The following is a 15,690-nucleotide window of genomic DNA, read 5'->3' as shown; positions in this document are numbered from 1 at the left end:
TGCACAGTAGTTGAGATCAGCCTACAGTAACAGTGATATTTGTGAAGCGCTGCCCATGACTTGATCCACCTACCTCGGGACTTGACCTGATGTCTTCATTCAAGGGGTGTTTTCAATCAAATCAGCGCTCTAAAAGGTTTATTCACCTTTCAGTGTACCACTGTTTTATTTAAATGCATGATTATGATCCAATGAGGGAGAAGAGCTTTGAAAAGTAGCTCCAGCCTGATTCATATATGTTTCCCACAATGTATTACAAAACGGAGCAACCGCTGACTTCTTGAAGCGCCATCTTCTGGATAAATACTGTACCACAATAACATATTTAAGGAAGAAAAACGCATGTCAGTTGTGAAATAGAATAATTTACATGCAGTTAGTTTTATTTGGTGGTATGGCTCTGTTCTGAGAGCTCCCCGCCCTTCCAGGTGCATATTTGGAAAGCCAAAGCCTGAGGAGCGAGGAGGGGAGAGCACATCCCCCCTCCCTCTCATGTGCATTCATGAAAAGCAAAGGCAGGGAGAGCAGCAGCAAAGACTCCCAGCACAGAGCAGAGCAGGCACCACTAACAATACATATGACTCCAGTAAAAATCAAACACAGCATAAAAAGGAGGATCTGGGCTGTCAGCTGATGTGGCCTGGTATTAAGATCAGCTGATGTGCTGTGGGCTGAGCTCGACTTTGACGCTATGGTCTATTTCTACTTTCGGGTGAAAACACGCTCGATGCACTGCTATAGCTCTTTATGCTAAACTAAGCTAACTGGTTGCTGGTAATAGTCTTGTATTTTTCCAGACAGACCAGAGAGTGAAAATGATTTTCCATCAAACTCCTCATTGAAAGTAAATGATTTTATCAATAAATCTGAAGACAGTTAATTTCACTTTCCATGCATGTCTTGCATTTGTAAATGGTAATATTTGACTCTATGTTCTTTAGATATTTGAGACTTACACACTCTATAGTAACTGAGAGCAGCTGGATTTTTTTAGAGTCCCAGGGGAAGATTAATTACAGTTTCATGGAGCCCTCAGTAATGATGGATTCATGCTGTGTAATGTGATACATGGTTGATCCCAAAGGAAAAGTCTGCTTTTCTTTTTTTCTGTCCATCACTGGAATCCCGTCTTATCCATCTTCTTTTGTGTTTTATCCTCTTGTGCAACCTGGCTGAAAATATAAAAGTGTATTACATCATAAGTCACAGTAAACCTCTTCCAGAGGAACATTTATGCTTGTATTCCCATAGACCCCTATGAGTGTATACAATGCTCAGTGCATGAAATTATTGGCCCTGGGTCACATTGCTTTCCATTAACTGATGGGCACAGGGGATAGTAACATCAGATCCTGCTCAGCTGCAAACGTGATGCACAAGAAGCCGTCCCGCTGCTCAATATTGTAAATCACTACGGATTGCTTTCAGCACTTAAGAGAGGAGAGGCGATGCTGACACATTGATCAGTGAATCCATCTATTTCCTAAGCCTCTCCTATGTAATCTATCTCACTGCGGGGGTCTGGATTTGCTGCTGTGCTACTGTCTCACACCCCTTCCTCCACTCCTGGAAACACAACACCTTCTTAAAAAATTGGTGAAATGAGCAAAAAGTGTGAGACTCAGGTTACGCTTTGTAGACACAAAACAAATACTACTCTCCTCCCACCAGGTGTTGCATTATGTGCTGGTAGTTGCACACTCTAGGACCTAGAGTCTAAGTGCATTAGCTGTGGCCTGCTCTTGCTATCTAGCAGAAGTTAATCAACTGCAGTTTTATCAATAAAACATTTAATCCAAGGAGACGTTTTTCTATATCAACCAGCTCTACTGCTGACGTTTAAGACACTAAAGCTGTGTGTGTCTACTCTTTATGATAGTACAGGAAAAACACTGAAAACAAAATACACACATGTACAACAGCAGCAAGAAACGAAAACATCCTTCTCTTCAGGCAGAAGCATCAAGCAGAACATACGCATAGTTGAACCATCATATGCCTCGCGTCCTGTGGTGGTCTAGGCCTGTAGCAGAACCACTAACCACTACTGGAACCTGAAGCCTGAGTCAGCATTAACTTTAAGCTTTATCAAAACGGAAATTTTTCAGCGTACTCTCCAAAATATGGAAGCTGTCTGCCTCCCAGACTCAAACTGGTTGATGACTCCGAGACAGAGTGGCATGATGTTAGAAAGCTCTGCCTCCCATACTACTTTTGAAGACTTTAGATACCACAAGTGGGCCTGTAGTCTGGGACCTCAAGTTATGCAGGGGTAAAAAGGCACTATGAGGTCTTTAAGATTTAAATCATGTTGCATGAGCTGAACGCATTATGTACCTACATTTAATTGATCTGGAGGTGTTTTTGGAACGGTTGCAGGGTTCTGGTCTTGTTCTCATGTAAAGGAGTGCCAGTCAATTCATTTCAAATGTAATGTATGCTGATAAATCAAAACAAATGTTGACACTTAACACACATCTTTAAGGAGAGATCCAAGGTTTATAACATCATCAGTGCATACAAATGAAGAGTGGCAGAAGAGAAGACAGGATCATTGTCACCTGCAGTCTAAGCCTATAGCAGCATATCTAGGGGCTGGTCCAAACCTTGGCCATATAAGCTTTATCATGAAGCAAAAAAACTATTTTCAAAAAGTACTGGGGGCATCGCCTTCCAGACCCAAAACTGGGGGATGATTCCACAGGGGCTTGAAAATTGAAAGCTATACCTCCCATACTACTCTTGGAGACTTCAGATACTAAAGCAGACCTGCATGGAGCAAAATGTTTTAGAGGGGTAATAGGGCTTTATGAACTCATTCAGATAATGTGGAGCTGTGCCTTTAAGAGTTGAGAAGAAGGATTATTCATAAATGAAGGTAATACTTTTCCAAGATTTGTCAACTAGTGACTAATAAGTAACCGTCTTGAGATTGCCTGGGGAAGATGTTGCTCTGAATCCTTTAAAATCATGAGCTGCTGAAATGTTTCCCAACAGTGAGAGAACCTCAGGGGCTAAACACATGATTACTGTCTCCATTTGCCTTTTGATGTTGAAGCAGACCTGCCGCTCTAATTCTCTGTACTTAACCCGAGGCTGTCGCTGCTAATGGAGAGTTTGGAAAGGTTAAAAGAGTTTTCTTTCAGTGGTTCAGCATGTGATGTGGCTGATGCCGCTGAAAGTGTTAGTTGGTTAAACTGTACCTTGATACAAGACCAACACGTTGGTAGTAGCATCGGTCGGGTGTATAAAATGAGTCTTCCTGATTTTATTAAAAAGGAGTGTTAAGAGTTAAGTCAGATGTTTTGATGCAACTTCAAAAAAACACAAAATCTAAAACTTAAATTGCATTATTTGCTCATTGAGTTTCAAAGACTCTTCTAAATCACTCTTACGTATCTGTAGGAATCTCTAATGCCATGCTTTGTGATGTTAGCTGCTCATAGACAAAGTGATGCCCTGAGCTACATGCTCCAAATGGCCTTTTAATGACCTACACAGTGAAATGAGATTGTCAGAAGCAAGATTGGTTAATTTTTTTTTAAAGGTGACATATCATGCAAAATCGACTTTTAAATGGTTCTCTACCTGAAATATGTTTCCCTGGCATGTCTACAAACCCCCCCGAGAAATCTGTGACCAATCGTTCAGAAAGGTCCTGCTACAGGTGCCTCTCCGTCAGGATCAGATTCAGAGGGTTGTAGAAACGCTATCTGCTAGCAGCCGTGTATATTCAGCCAACATGTAAACATTAGATCAACGTGCCAGACAGCCGAGGCACATCCACTTCCTGAGGGGGCGTGGTCAGAGGGAAAACAGAGTGTTCTGAAGAGGACTGAAGAAGAGGGTTTTTCAGGCAGACCAAAATATGATTTCAAAGTGTTTTTTTGAGCATAAACTTTAAAGACATGTTTTGGGGCCCTCTTAGACCAATATATATTGATGAAAAAAGCGTGATATTTCACCTTTAATACTGAATGTTTTCTGTGAAAATCTGCATTGATATTTGGCACCCTTAAGTTTGTGTTTAGGGCTCTGCTGGTAAAGTTTGGCAGTGAGAAGTAAGCTAAAAAGCAGGAGCAGTGATGAGGTCATAAGTTGGACGTAGCTACAAACCAACACATGACTCCATCACTCTGATTTCTGCTAAAACTTGTCTTGAACAAAGTAAAGTAGAATTAAAAAGAAGATCTGTATTCATTAATTTGCTTCCACTACACTAGCAAGCTATAACAAGAGTATGCTCATGGGAAATGTAGTAATCATCTCACAAAAACACTACCCACTTTGTCCAAAGGGGTCACCAGAATCAACACATCATGAAAACTCATATAGTGCCTTTAAACTGATAACAGGTCTTTCATGTCCACTATAAGTTTCATGCTTTAAATACAATTTAGTGAATGTATTTTGAGCCACAGATACATTAGGGATTGACGTGAATCTGCAATATTGCAATTTTAATGTGGTGATAGGGAAAGACAAGTTTTATAGCATTCCTAGAGATCCAAGGTTTTCGTCTGCAGATGTTTTCAGACCTCACTCCAACAGAGTCCCTAAACATTCCTTTTGACAGCAATTTTGACTTTTTGTCCACATCTGAACTGTCGTTGGACATGAACTTTTCTCCTTCACTTCTTCACGTTTGCCTCTGTAATAGACACTCAAATATTTACTGTAGTGAAGCAGAAAGAAACGGGACTTAAAAAACTTGAAAACCTTGGTGTCTTAGGAATTCAGTCTTCTCTTTGTTTTCTTGCCCACAGAAAATGTTCACTCACAACCCAACAGCAAACAAACCACTCATACCTACTCTTTATCTGGCCAATCACTAACCGGTGATGAAACTGACAGTGATTATTCTTCAAGGAATATTGACTGACATAACCAAAAGTGGAATCACGCTGCTAGCAAAGCTGTTAACACACTACTGTGAGGGTAATGCTGGATGACACCATCCTGGAGGGTATCCCTACCAGTCCCATTAAAGTTACTAACCATAGACCTTTCTGGAGTCCCTGAGCTCCCTTGTCTGGTAGGTTCCTCTAAACTGCCGTAGACGTCCTCCTGCTGTGGACGTTCCAGACTCCAGCTGATACGGACGTGCTGGACTCCAGTGGCAACAGCTACTACTACTCGTCTCATCACTATCAGCGCTCCCTCTCTCTCTTATTCTCTTCTATCCCTCTCTCCAGACCCAACAGGGTCTCAGCAGATGGCTGTTCAACATGAGTCTGGTTCTGCTCGAGGTTTCTGCCTGTTAAAGGAAGTTTGTCCTCTCCGCTGTAACTAGCTAAATACTGAGAGGTGCAATGCTCATGGGGGATTAAGGTGGTGTCAGACCAGAGTCTTACCCTGTCTTGGTGTTGGGTCTCTGTTCATAATTTAACATAGAGTGGTCTAGACCTGTTCTGTTTGTAAAAGCGTCTTGAGATAACGTTTGCTGTGATTTGGCGTTATACAAATAAAGGTTGATTGATTGATTGATTGATTGATTGATTGATTGATTGATGATACAGAGATAGATGTTTTTATTTTAGACTAAGATGGTTTTAGAAACAGAAGTTTTAGTATTAGTTGTTGCAGGAAAATGAATCCAGATGCCTGAATCTGATTTGGGGAAGGGGTTTTGTTTTGTTGGACACTGGTACACCTTGTCAGACACCAAGAAACCAGTCTGGGATTATCTGTAGCAAGAAACAGCACTTGTAGCAGACATACTTTGGTCATGTGCGGTTGCCCGAAAGGGTCACAGGGTTTGTAGTTGAAGCTGCCTGGTGTGCAGCTGTTGGCTGAGCCCATCTTCTGGAACAATCCCCAAACTTTGTACCTATAAGTCTTGTAGACCTAAGATTTCAGACAAATTGGCAACCACAGGAGCCAAGACGGGGTGTTGGCTGACATTGACACTGAGTCACAGAGACATGACACAACCAGGCTGACGGGCAACCATCTCAGTTTAACGGCTTGTGACGCCAGAGTATTTCCTGCCACGTTCTCCGCTCCAGCCTCAGTGGGTTAGGAGACGGTCGAGTCTGCTGAGTGGACTGAGCTGATGAGTGACTCACAATTACTGAATCCAGGAGTCTGTAGAATGTAGGCATTTATAACTGGGACCTGTTTACACTCAGAGAAAAACAACTGTTCTTGTGGAGGTCTTGGGTCTAAAATGAATGAATGTTACCTATAATGAGATATTATTTTGTGAATAAGGACTGATGTGGTGCTGAGTGATCTGCACTGCTTTCTGCACAGTCCAACATGCTGCATGTTAGTTTCATAACTCCCCACGACTGATTACAGCAGTGAAGGTACAACACTGTTACAGATGGGGATAAAAACTAGAGCTTTGGTGGTAAAATGACTCATCCAAAGGTCTAACAGTGTTTGTTTGGTCTCTGTATTTGTTGAGAAAGTGTCACAAATACTTTTGCTTTTCAAGGATTCAATTTAGCTGCTTTCAAACATGTAATATATTCGACTTTTGGTTGGAAATAACAGAACAGTTCGATGCCACCTGGTCTCTGGGAAACTGATTTTTTTAATTTCTAAAGAAACTAATTTATCAATTGGTTATGTCATTTTTTGTTGTGGCTCTGCTAGGGCTAAAAGCTACTTAAAGCTACTGTAGGGAACTTTCTTAGGTGTCAGTAAAGACAGATTTTTAAATTAGAATCTGAGTAATTATCATGATTTTATTATTATTATGACCATAATTATGCATTTGTTAAAGGTGACATATTACGCTCTTTTTCATCAATATATATTGTTCTAAGAGGTCCCCAAAACATGTCTTTAAAGTTTATGCTCAAAAAAACACTTTGAAATCAGATTTTGGCATGCCTGAAAAACACTCTTTTTCGGCCCTCCTCAGAACAGTCTGTTTTCTCTCTGACCACGCCCCCTCAGGAAGTGGATGTGCCTTGGCTCTCCAGCACGTTGATCTAATGTTTACATGTTGGCTGAATATACCCGGCTGCTCACAGACCTGCATTACTTCAACCCTCTGAATCTGATCCAGAATCTGATCCTGATGGAGAAGCGCCTGCAGCAGGACCTTTCTGAACGATTGGTCACAGATTTAGTGTTTCTTGTTGTTTTATTTGTCAGTATGTCAATGTGTGTCTTGGTACACAGCGACGAACATGTAGCTATGTGGCTATGCTAACTAGCGTTAGGACTTTTCCATGAAACATAAAAATCATCCACTAGATCTTCAAATCTGCAGACGTGGGGAGTAAAACCGACCTTTGTGTTTATTAAGACAGCCTACAACTAGCATGCCCCCCTCCTAAGCTCCTTGTTAGCACACATGTGTGCAGGTAATGAAAAACGGAGGAGGGGTTGAATTGTATTTTATACAGTCTATGGGCTGAACAAGCTCCGTTACAGACTGGATGTCATTGTGACGTATGAAAAATACTGAAAACTGAAACGGCTGGTTTCACACACATTTACAGAAAGGTGGAGAAATCAGAACAGGGGCAGAATGGATTTTTTTCATTCTCGGGGGGTTTGTAGACATGCCAGGGACACATATTTCAGGTAGAGAACCATTAAAAAGTTGATTTTGCATGATATGTCACCTTTAATTTAACAACATTCCTCATGAAAAATCCTCAGTCAATGTGATTGTTTTGATTGAATTTAAATAAAAATCTCTCACACGGTCTTATTAATAACTGAATTGTAGTTAATTAAACCTCATGGTTTAGTGATGACAGTGTAAAAGTTACTGTTGTTGTTTTAGTGTTTTACACCAGATATTTAACCTACAACGCCTAGTAATCGGTCCACACATGCAGGAGGAAGAAGTGTTGAATGGTCATTGATTAGGACTGATGTGGACTATTTTCTCTTCCATGGATCTCATGCTGCTTTGCTGTTGTGTTACATTTGTTAACTTTGCACTTAAAGCTCAACTTCCCTCGCTCCGCCTTCGATTGTAACTGACACATTTGTATTTAAATTCCAACGCAGGTTTCATTTCATTTCAAGTAACTTGCCACTGATGCAATATCCCTCACTTTTTAAGTATTACCTTTACTTGGGTGCATAGTGCTGAGTGGTGATCCTACAGATGCTGCATCAAGCTTGATGTGTTGGATCTTTTAGCTGCAACTTTATTGCAGCAGGTTTTGCAGACGGGTGATCCGTCATCTTGAATTACTTTTTGTTGCACCTGAAATGCTCCCACCCTGTTGACATCACACGTTTCTTCGTTTGTTAAAAACTTTGTTGCTTGGTCCCTTGGTCACAGTGAAGCTAATGCAGCGTAGCCTCCAGTCTTTTGATAAGCAGCGCACATTATTCCTTTGCACCAGGTGTCACTTTGTTTTCATGTATTTTAAGAGTGTAGTGAAGCCTTCACAATTAGATAAGTGTGCATTTTTTAAAGTTGATCATGTAGTCAGGTAATCCCTGGTGTCAGTGTTGTTGTGGATAAAGCAGTACAAATGATCAGTGGAGTCATATGTAATTATAGTGAAGTCTTCTTGTCTGGTTGTAGTTTGTTGTTCTTGGATTGGTATTTAGTCCCTGATCTGCACCGTGTTTCTCTTTGATGACTAAAACCTCTCGGATGTTTGAGGAGTTTTCGTGTCTCACATGTGGTCACCATGTGTGAATGACATTTAGAAGCCAGTGAGTTTTCTATGTTAGCTGAAACCTGTCAGTTCAGTATGTGTTTCAAGCCACTTTCATAAGAGGAAACCTGTGTTCCTTAGAGCTGCAAGATGAGACCATGTGGCACCAAATATGTTACCTCAGAAAAGCAGATGGTTTTCCCTCCGAGCAGGGATACATATTTATTGATATAACTATCAAATCACAACATGATTACAAATATCTTCATAGACCTGGAAGAACATTTTCTCAGTCCCACAGTGGATACAAAATATTGAGTTATTTTTTAATGTAACATAAAAGATGGATAAACAGAAAAAATATGGACAAACTGTGTTTTTATTTTCCAAGCAGCAGACTGACGTGGACAGGAAGTTTAAAGAACACTTTGGTTTACAGAGAAAAAATGTTCTTTTTACAAGTCGGTGACTTTTTTTCCGAAGGCATAGTGCTCTCTGCTTTTTTTAGGTACCATGTTCGTGCTCCTTCGTGACAGTAATTGGGGTAAAATAATCAACCTAAAAGGGCAATGAATTATGGCATGACAAGGTTTCCCCTGTGGGGCAACAGAAGTGTTTGAAATCTCATTTTTTCTGCTTCAATATAGTAAATATTTAAGTTTCTATTACGGAGGGGAAAGTGAGGAAGTGAAGGAGAAAATATTTCAGACACAGCCAAGGGGAGAGGGTTAAGATGAGGACTACCAGTGACATCTGTGTTCCACTAGAGCGAGGGGGATTATTGGTAATGTGGTACGGAGTTAGGGAAAAAGTGGCTAATATGAAGACATTTTTTAAAAATATGCTTCTAAATGTTGATTTTTTTCTTCAGATATCCTTGCTCTTTTTTTTATTCTGGGACTTTATGCCTTTATTCAGAGGATAGGACTGTAAAGAGTAAACCTGGGCTTCTCACTCTGTGGACTTTAGTCTTTATACACAAGGCATGCAATGAAACCACAAAGCTGAACCACTGTCCCATATCTTTAAGCTACAATGAAGCTATCACTGTTAGCAGCTAGCTTTGATTTTGTTTAAGGTTGATGAATACCAGCACTTCAAAAAGCTCACTAATCTCTTGACCTCATTGACATATGTATATTGACAGCATGCCTCAACTCCTCCCATAGAGAGAAGTGAAGCCAAAATACGGCCTCTATGGGGGCTGACGTATTGCTCTGGAGAAGCTGAGGCATGCTCAGAAGTGATCTGGCTACTGGTCATCACATCCTCCCTGTTTTTGTTAACATATTAAAACACTAGAGTATGAATCAGCATGATAAGAACGAACTGCTATGACAGAAAGCATGTTTGAGAATGATCCTGGATGTGTTTGTAATTTTTTAGTTTGACTCATGTCCCATCTGTTATAATGGAGGGGGCAGGCTTTAAGACAGCCACAATATGTTTGAACTAGATTAATCTACATTTGAATCAGTTGCCTGCAATAATAAAGAGACAACATCATTGGACAGTTTCACAAATTATGTTGCAATGTTACTCACCAAAAAAAACAAACTCAAAAAGTTTATCAATTTGATGAATCCTCCAGACATTATCAACTTAAAATAATTCTGATTGAAGTCTAAGTGTCCTTCAACAAAGTATATCAAGTATATTTATAGCTACATTGGTACAATTTTTTGAGTTAATTTGTTTTTGCAATGAGTGTTATTTTATTATAGTACTTTTGTATTTTATACTTTTGCTTTATTTTAAACCCAGACTGAAATACCTCATTTTGATCCTGTTCATGTCCTGACATGCTCTTTAATTGCCATAAACTTGATTTAATATCAATAAAAAAACAACCTCTTTATTTTGTTAATTATTAATTGATAAATAAGTCCTTATTGATATCTAATTAGTGAGTTTAAGTAAGAAGTAGTAGCAAGTAGTCTGTCAAATGTTCTTATATTGTAGCTTTTGACTGAGCCAGGCTAGCTGCTTACCAGCGTTCCAAGTCTTAGTGCTAAGCTAAGCTAAGCTAACTAGCTGCTTGCTTATAACTTCATGTTTTGTTTTTTTAAGTTATATTTTTGGACTTTTTGCCTTTATTAGATAGGACAGCTGAAGAGAGACATGAAACATGGGGAGTAGAGTGTGGGGGAAGACATGCAGGAAATGGTCGCGGTCGGGAGTCGAGCTGGCCACCTCTGCGACGAGGACTATAGCCTCTGTATGTGGGGCGCTAAGACCGCTAGGCCACCAGCGCCCCATAACTTCATGTTTGATGAAGGGTTAAAAGTCTGAATGTGAATAAACATGTTTCCCAAAGTGTCACACTTTGTTTATGTCCATGTTTTTGTAGACTGAACGGAGACATGTTGATTGATGATTGTTTATTGGGGTAAATAAAGATACTTGTTCCTGTATTTCTTTCAGTATGTTGTTTTCATAGTTAAAGGAGTAACAGTCCTTCCCTTCCTCTCCCTGTGGTTTGTAGGTTGGAGGCTCAAAGATGGGAGTCATCCGCTACATGGGAGAGACAGACTTCGCTAAGGGTGAATGGTGCGGGGTCGAGCTGGACGAGCCCCTGGGGAAGAACGACGGTGCAGTAGCTGGTACAAGGTACACTGCACACACACTTACACTTACACACACACATACACACACTGACACACACAGCCACACGCACACATTATGTATGCTTCAGGCTCCCTAAATTCCTGCGCTTTTTCCCCTAAAAGGAAAGTGAGGGGAAGACTGAGGCTCCATCTGTTCCGTTTGTTTGTTCTTTGTGCTTCGGTGTGTTTGTCCGTGAAATCACACTGACTGACCCTTCAGCCCACAGCTGGTCTCTGCCGTTTATTTGGTGGATTTAAGGCTCTGAATTCATTGCATTGATCTTATTTATGATGTGCTTTGTCTTATCCAAGGATATTGTTTTTCTCAGCAGCCTTCACATTCATCTCCCTCCATTGATAAAAACTGTCTGAAACATGTGGAATGTGGTCACAGGCAATCTCTGCCATCGCTTAAACTCTGAAGGTGGAAAACAGTCACTGACATGTTTATAATGAAGACAATCCAGATTAAAAAGAAAGTCTGACTTTCTTTTTACCAAAGTTTTGTTTTAAAGATTTCACCTTATAAGTAACAATCAATAGTGAAATGTGCAAAGTCATGAAGCCTCTAGAGTTTTTTATACCCTCTAACTTTGTTCCCAATATGGTAGATGGATGTGGATGTTTCTAGAATAAATGAAAAACTAAGAAAATAAATAAATTGAAGTTAAACTCATAGTCTATTAAATATACCCAAACTACATTTAAAGAGATGAATGAGAACTCCAAAACAACATGGTCGGTACTGGGGATCCCTAAGGTTACTGGAAGGTATAAAGGGCTTGATAGAAAACAGAGGATTTGTAATTATGTAAAGTTAATCGTGTGGAGGATGAGTGCCATATTTTTTTTTAATTCAAGAACACAAGCATTCTGAGTTACAGAGAAACCAAAAGTCCCTCTGTGTTTAAATTGATTCTATTTTTGCAATCAGATAAGCAAAAAGTTATCTACAAATTAGGGGCTTTTCTGAAGAATGTCCTTCCCTTGTTTCAGTAAGATCTGTTGTACTTCAGCCATGCCGTGTGTCATCATTATATTTATTTTGATATTTGTAAATTATTTTCTGTCTGTGGCTCTTTACCATGTGATCATGGTCTGAGCGTCAAATTAAATGAAATAAAATTAATATTAAACCATATACAAAATACACATTTTAAAGCAAACAAAACACATAAAAAAAAGCAAAACAATTATTTTATAAATCTAATGAAAATTCCCCAAGAAAGATGATTCATGAGCAAAAACAAGTTCACTAAAGATTGATAATGCTGCAATTAACTTTTATTGTCAGTATTAATTAATTCTCTCATTAGGTTTTTTATCATTGGTCTATAAAATGTCAAAAAAATGTGTAAAATCCATCCTTTAGTGTAACACCCTCGAAGTCCTACATTTGATAAACTAGTTTAGTCACTGAATTGGTCCAAAATCTAAAGATGCTCACTTAAAAAGAGAAGGTGCTGACATCTCAAGACGTTTTTACAAACAGAGCAGGTCTAGACCACTCCATGTCAAATTATGAACAGAGACCCAACACCAAGAAAGGGTAAGACTCAGTCTGACCCCACCTTAATCCACCATGAGCATTGCACCTTGCAGTATTTAGCTAGTTACAGCAGAGAGGAAAAACTTCCTTTAACAGACAGAAACCTCGAGCAGGACCAGACTCATGTTAGACAGACATCTGCCTTGACTGAGTTGGGTCAGAAAACAACAAATGTCCACCTATTTTGTTAATGAAGTTACCATCAATCAGTCATCATTACAGCAGTAATTATCAGCAACTATTCATTCTGTGGCTAACTGTTATATTTTTTTGTAGTATGTTTATTTTTTTTATTGGTAATTTTTCAACATCAGACATCAGGGGTTCTATTGTTTTTTAAATGGGTTCATGCTCAGACTGCAGCCTTCATGCACGTTCACTGCCGAGGTTTGTTTTACAGTTAATCAGTTTCATTGTTTATAAAACTGGTGATGTAGAAAGAGCTATGTGAGCCTGTTTTAAAGCTACTTTATTTGCAGGAGGGAGGAGGAGATAATAATGTGCTTCAGGACTCCCTCAGTCCACCCACGATTATTATTTCTCCAGGGACTCTTTAAAACAGATTTTATGGCGGTAACTTAATCGTATAAAAATATGAAACCTCGCCCTTTTCTTCCTCTTTCAGATACTTTCAGTGTCTTCAAAAGTTCGGTCTGTTTGCTCCAATCCACAAAGTGATCCGCATCGGCTTCCCCTCCACCAGCCCGGCCAAGGCCAAGAAGAGCAAGCGGATGGCCATGGGGGTCTCCTCTCTGGCGCACAGCCCCAGCAGCTCCTCCATCAGCTCAGTCAGCTCGGTGGCTTCTTCTGTGGGCGGACGACCGAGCCGGACCGGACTGGTAAGATGACAGCTGGAGGCTTTAAGTCCAGAGACATGCTTGATTTCTGTCTTGTTCCTATGTAACACCCACACTGTGATGTCAGAGAACCTGACCCCTGCTCATGACCCCTGAAAAAATACCAAAAATTCATTTTCTCTGCAGTTATTTTACAAAAGGTAGGATAAAAAGATGAAAGATTAAAAAAAACAAAAGAAACTTTAAAAACAAAGATAAAATAAATTAATAAATTAGACTAGAAAATAAAGATGAAAGGCAAAATGAAACATAAAACAAAAGCAAAAATTAAGATTAAGAAAAGGCAGAATGTGGGTTGATTTTGTGACCCTCCATAGACCGAAGTTTATTTTAACTACTTATTAGTTTTATTTTAAAGAAAAGATTACTCCTTAATTGTACTTAGTTTCCTTTTAGTGTTTGTTATGTTATGTAATTCCTTTGATATATGTGCTTTTGGGATTGTTGGTTTTAAATCCTATGTTGAGAATGCAGAGAGGATGAGCACACCATTTCTAAGTGTATACCATGTAGATGTTTGATGCAAAATGTCAATACAAAATAAATTATAAAAAAAAAGTACATTCAAAAAGTTAAGAGAAAAAGAAGATGAACGAAATAGAGATAAAAGACAAAAAAAGAAAATACATTTTAAAAAAAGGCAAGAAAAGATATGAAGAAGATTAAAGGCAAATTATAAAGATAAAGGCAACAAAATATAAGATAACAGGTAAGATAAATGGATAAAAGGTAACAAAAGATTAAAAAGGTGAGATAAAAAAAGATAGGAATAGATAAAAAGCAAGACCAGATGAGAAAACATAAAGATTAAAAAAGATTAAAGTCAAGATACAGGGGCACAAAGAGTTTAAATAAAAAAAGAAAGGCTGGTTAAAAAGATAAAACAAGACTAATTATGAGATTAGAGGCCAGATTAAGGGATTAAAGTCAAGAAGGTATTAAAAACATACAAGACAAGAAGTTTTTTTAAAAAGGATAAAAGGCAGAAATACAGTCTGTCTTACCTTTAAGATGTTATTTTTTTACTTCCTCTTGGATGCTAACTTTCAGCTTATTCTAATTTTCCTTTTTTTTTTAATAAGCATGTGTTAAACACTGGTTTTAATGTTTTGGAGAGCCAAACACATTAGATGTCTGATGACTGTTAAAAATCTGATTCTTTTTGTCATACATTTGAAACATCAGGACCATGAAAGGGTTCATTGTATTTAAACCATGCCTCATCCACTGAGCAGTTAATAATTAGCATGTAGTTTGATGTGAGGCTCTGATTCACTGACTGTGCATTTCCTCTGTGAAGAATGTGCAGAGCTGCAGCTGAAAGAAAGCGCTGTACCTTTAAGACCAACATCCCCAGGAATTATTGGCAACAATCTATACAAATGGGACTTTAGGGTATCTCAGATTGATTTTAGCTGTTGGGTGTGAGCCAGATCTAAGATAGAGGATACTCCCCTTTACTCTCCTTAATTGTTGGCAGCAGTTTAAGACAGCAGTAAGAGCAGGAAGTCTGAATCATCAGGCTGAGCACGCTGCACAAAATGCTTCATCCTGATAGAGCTGAGACTCCAGCCTACTCCAGACTACAGGGGTCTTAATGGGATTTATACCTAATACACTCTTCCCTTAATACAAGGCGAAATCTGGACTAAGACGTTACTCAGAGCTGATTTTTGTACCGGATCATTTGGTATTGTCAGATTTACAGATTAAGCCTGTCACCTTCCAAACATCCTGCAGACTCATCCAGGCAGTCCGTCTTAAATCAAACATTTAGGAGTATTAGTTTTAAAAGCCGGATGAATACATCACTGCTTCTTTCAGCAGGATACAACAGACAAGCCAAACAAGCTAACAAAGCTAGCATGATACTGTTGACAGATATTATAAGTGGCGGTTAAAATCTCACCTCTTGTTGCAGCTGAAGAATGAAAAACATTGTCGACAGTGTCTCACACCTTCTATTCAGACTTGATACGCACTCTGCTGATGTTATTTATTGCTAGCTGTTGCACCACTTCAGTCTCTCTCTCTCTCTGTTTCCCTGTGAGATGGTGTGAAGAGATACTTTGGTTCCTCTGACAGAAACATAA

At 39.2% G+C, this 15,690-nt stretch overlaps 1 protein-coding gene across 4 annotated transcripts in view; it reads left to right on the top strand.

Moving 5' to 3' along the window:
- Positions 1-15,690, top strand: part of clip2 (CAP-GLY domain containing linker protein 2) — a 58,505-nt gene that overhangs the window by 19,438 nt on the left and 23,377 nt on the right. For all 4 annotated transcript variants that reach the window (XM_034684396.1, XM_034684395.1, XM_034684394.1 and 1 more), the window contains exons 5-6: positions 11,071-11,195; positions 13,366-13,579. In XM_034684396.1, coding sequence (XP_034540287.1) covers positions 11,071-11,195; positions 13,366-13,579 — 339 coding nt within the window. The remainder of the gene's footprint in view (positions 1-11,070; positions 11,196-13,365; positions 13,580-15,690) is intronic.

The sequence above is a fragment of the Notolabrus celidotus genome, chromosome 5 (assembly GCF_009762535.1).
Source record: "Notolabrus celidotus isolate fNotCel1 chromosome 5, fNotCel1.pri, whole genome shotgun sequence".
NCBI classification, from domain to species: Eukaryota; Metazoa; Chordata; class Actinopteri; order Labriformes; family Labridae; genus Notolabrus; species Notolabrus celidotus.
Note: the sequence above shows the minus strand (reverse complement) of the source record. Positions and strands in the feature narration are given on the sequence as shown.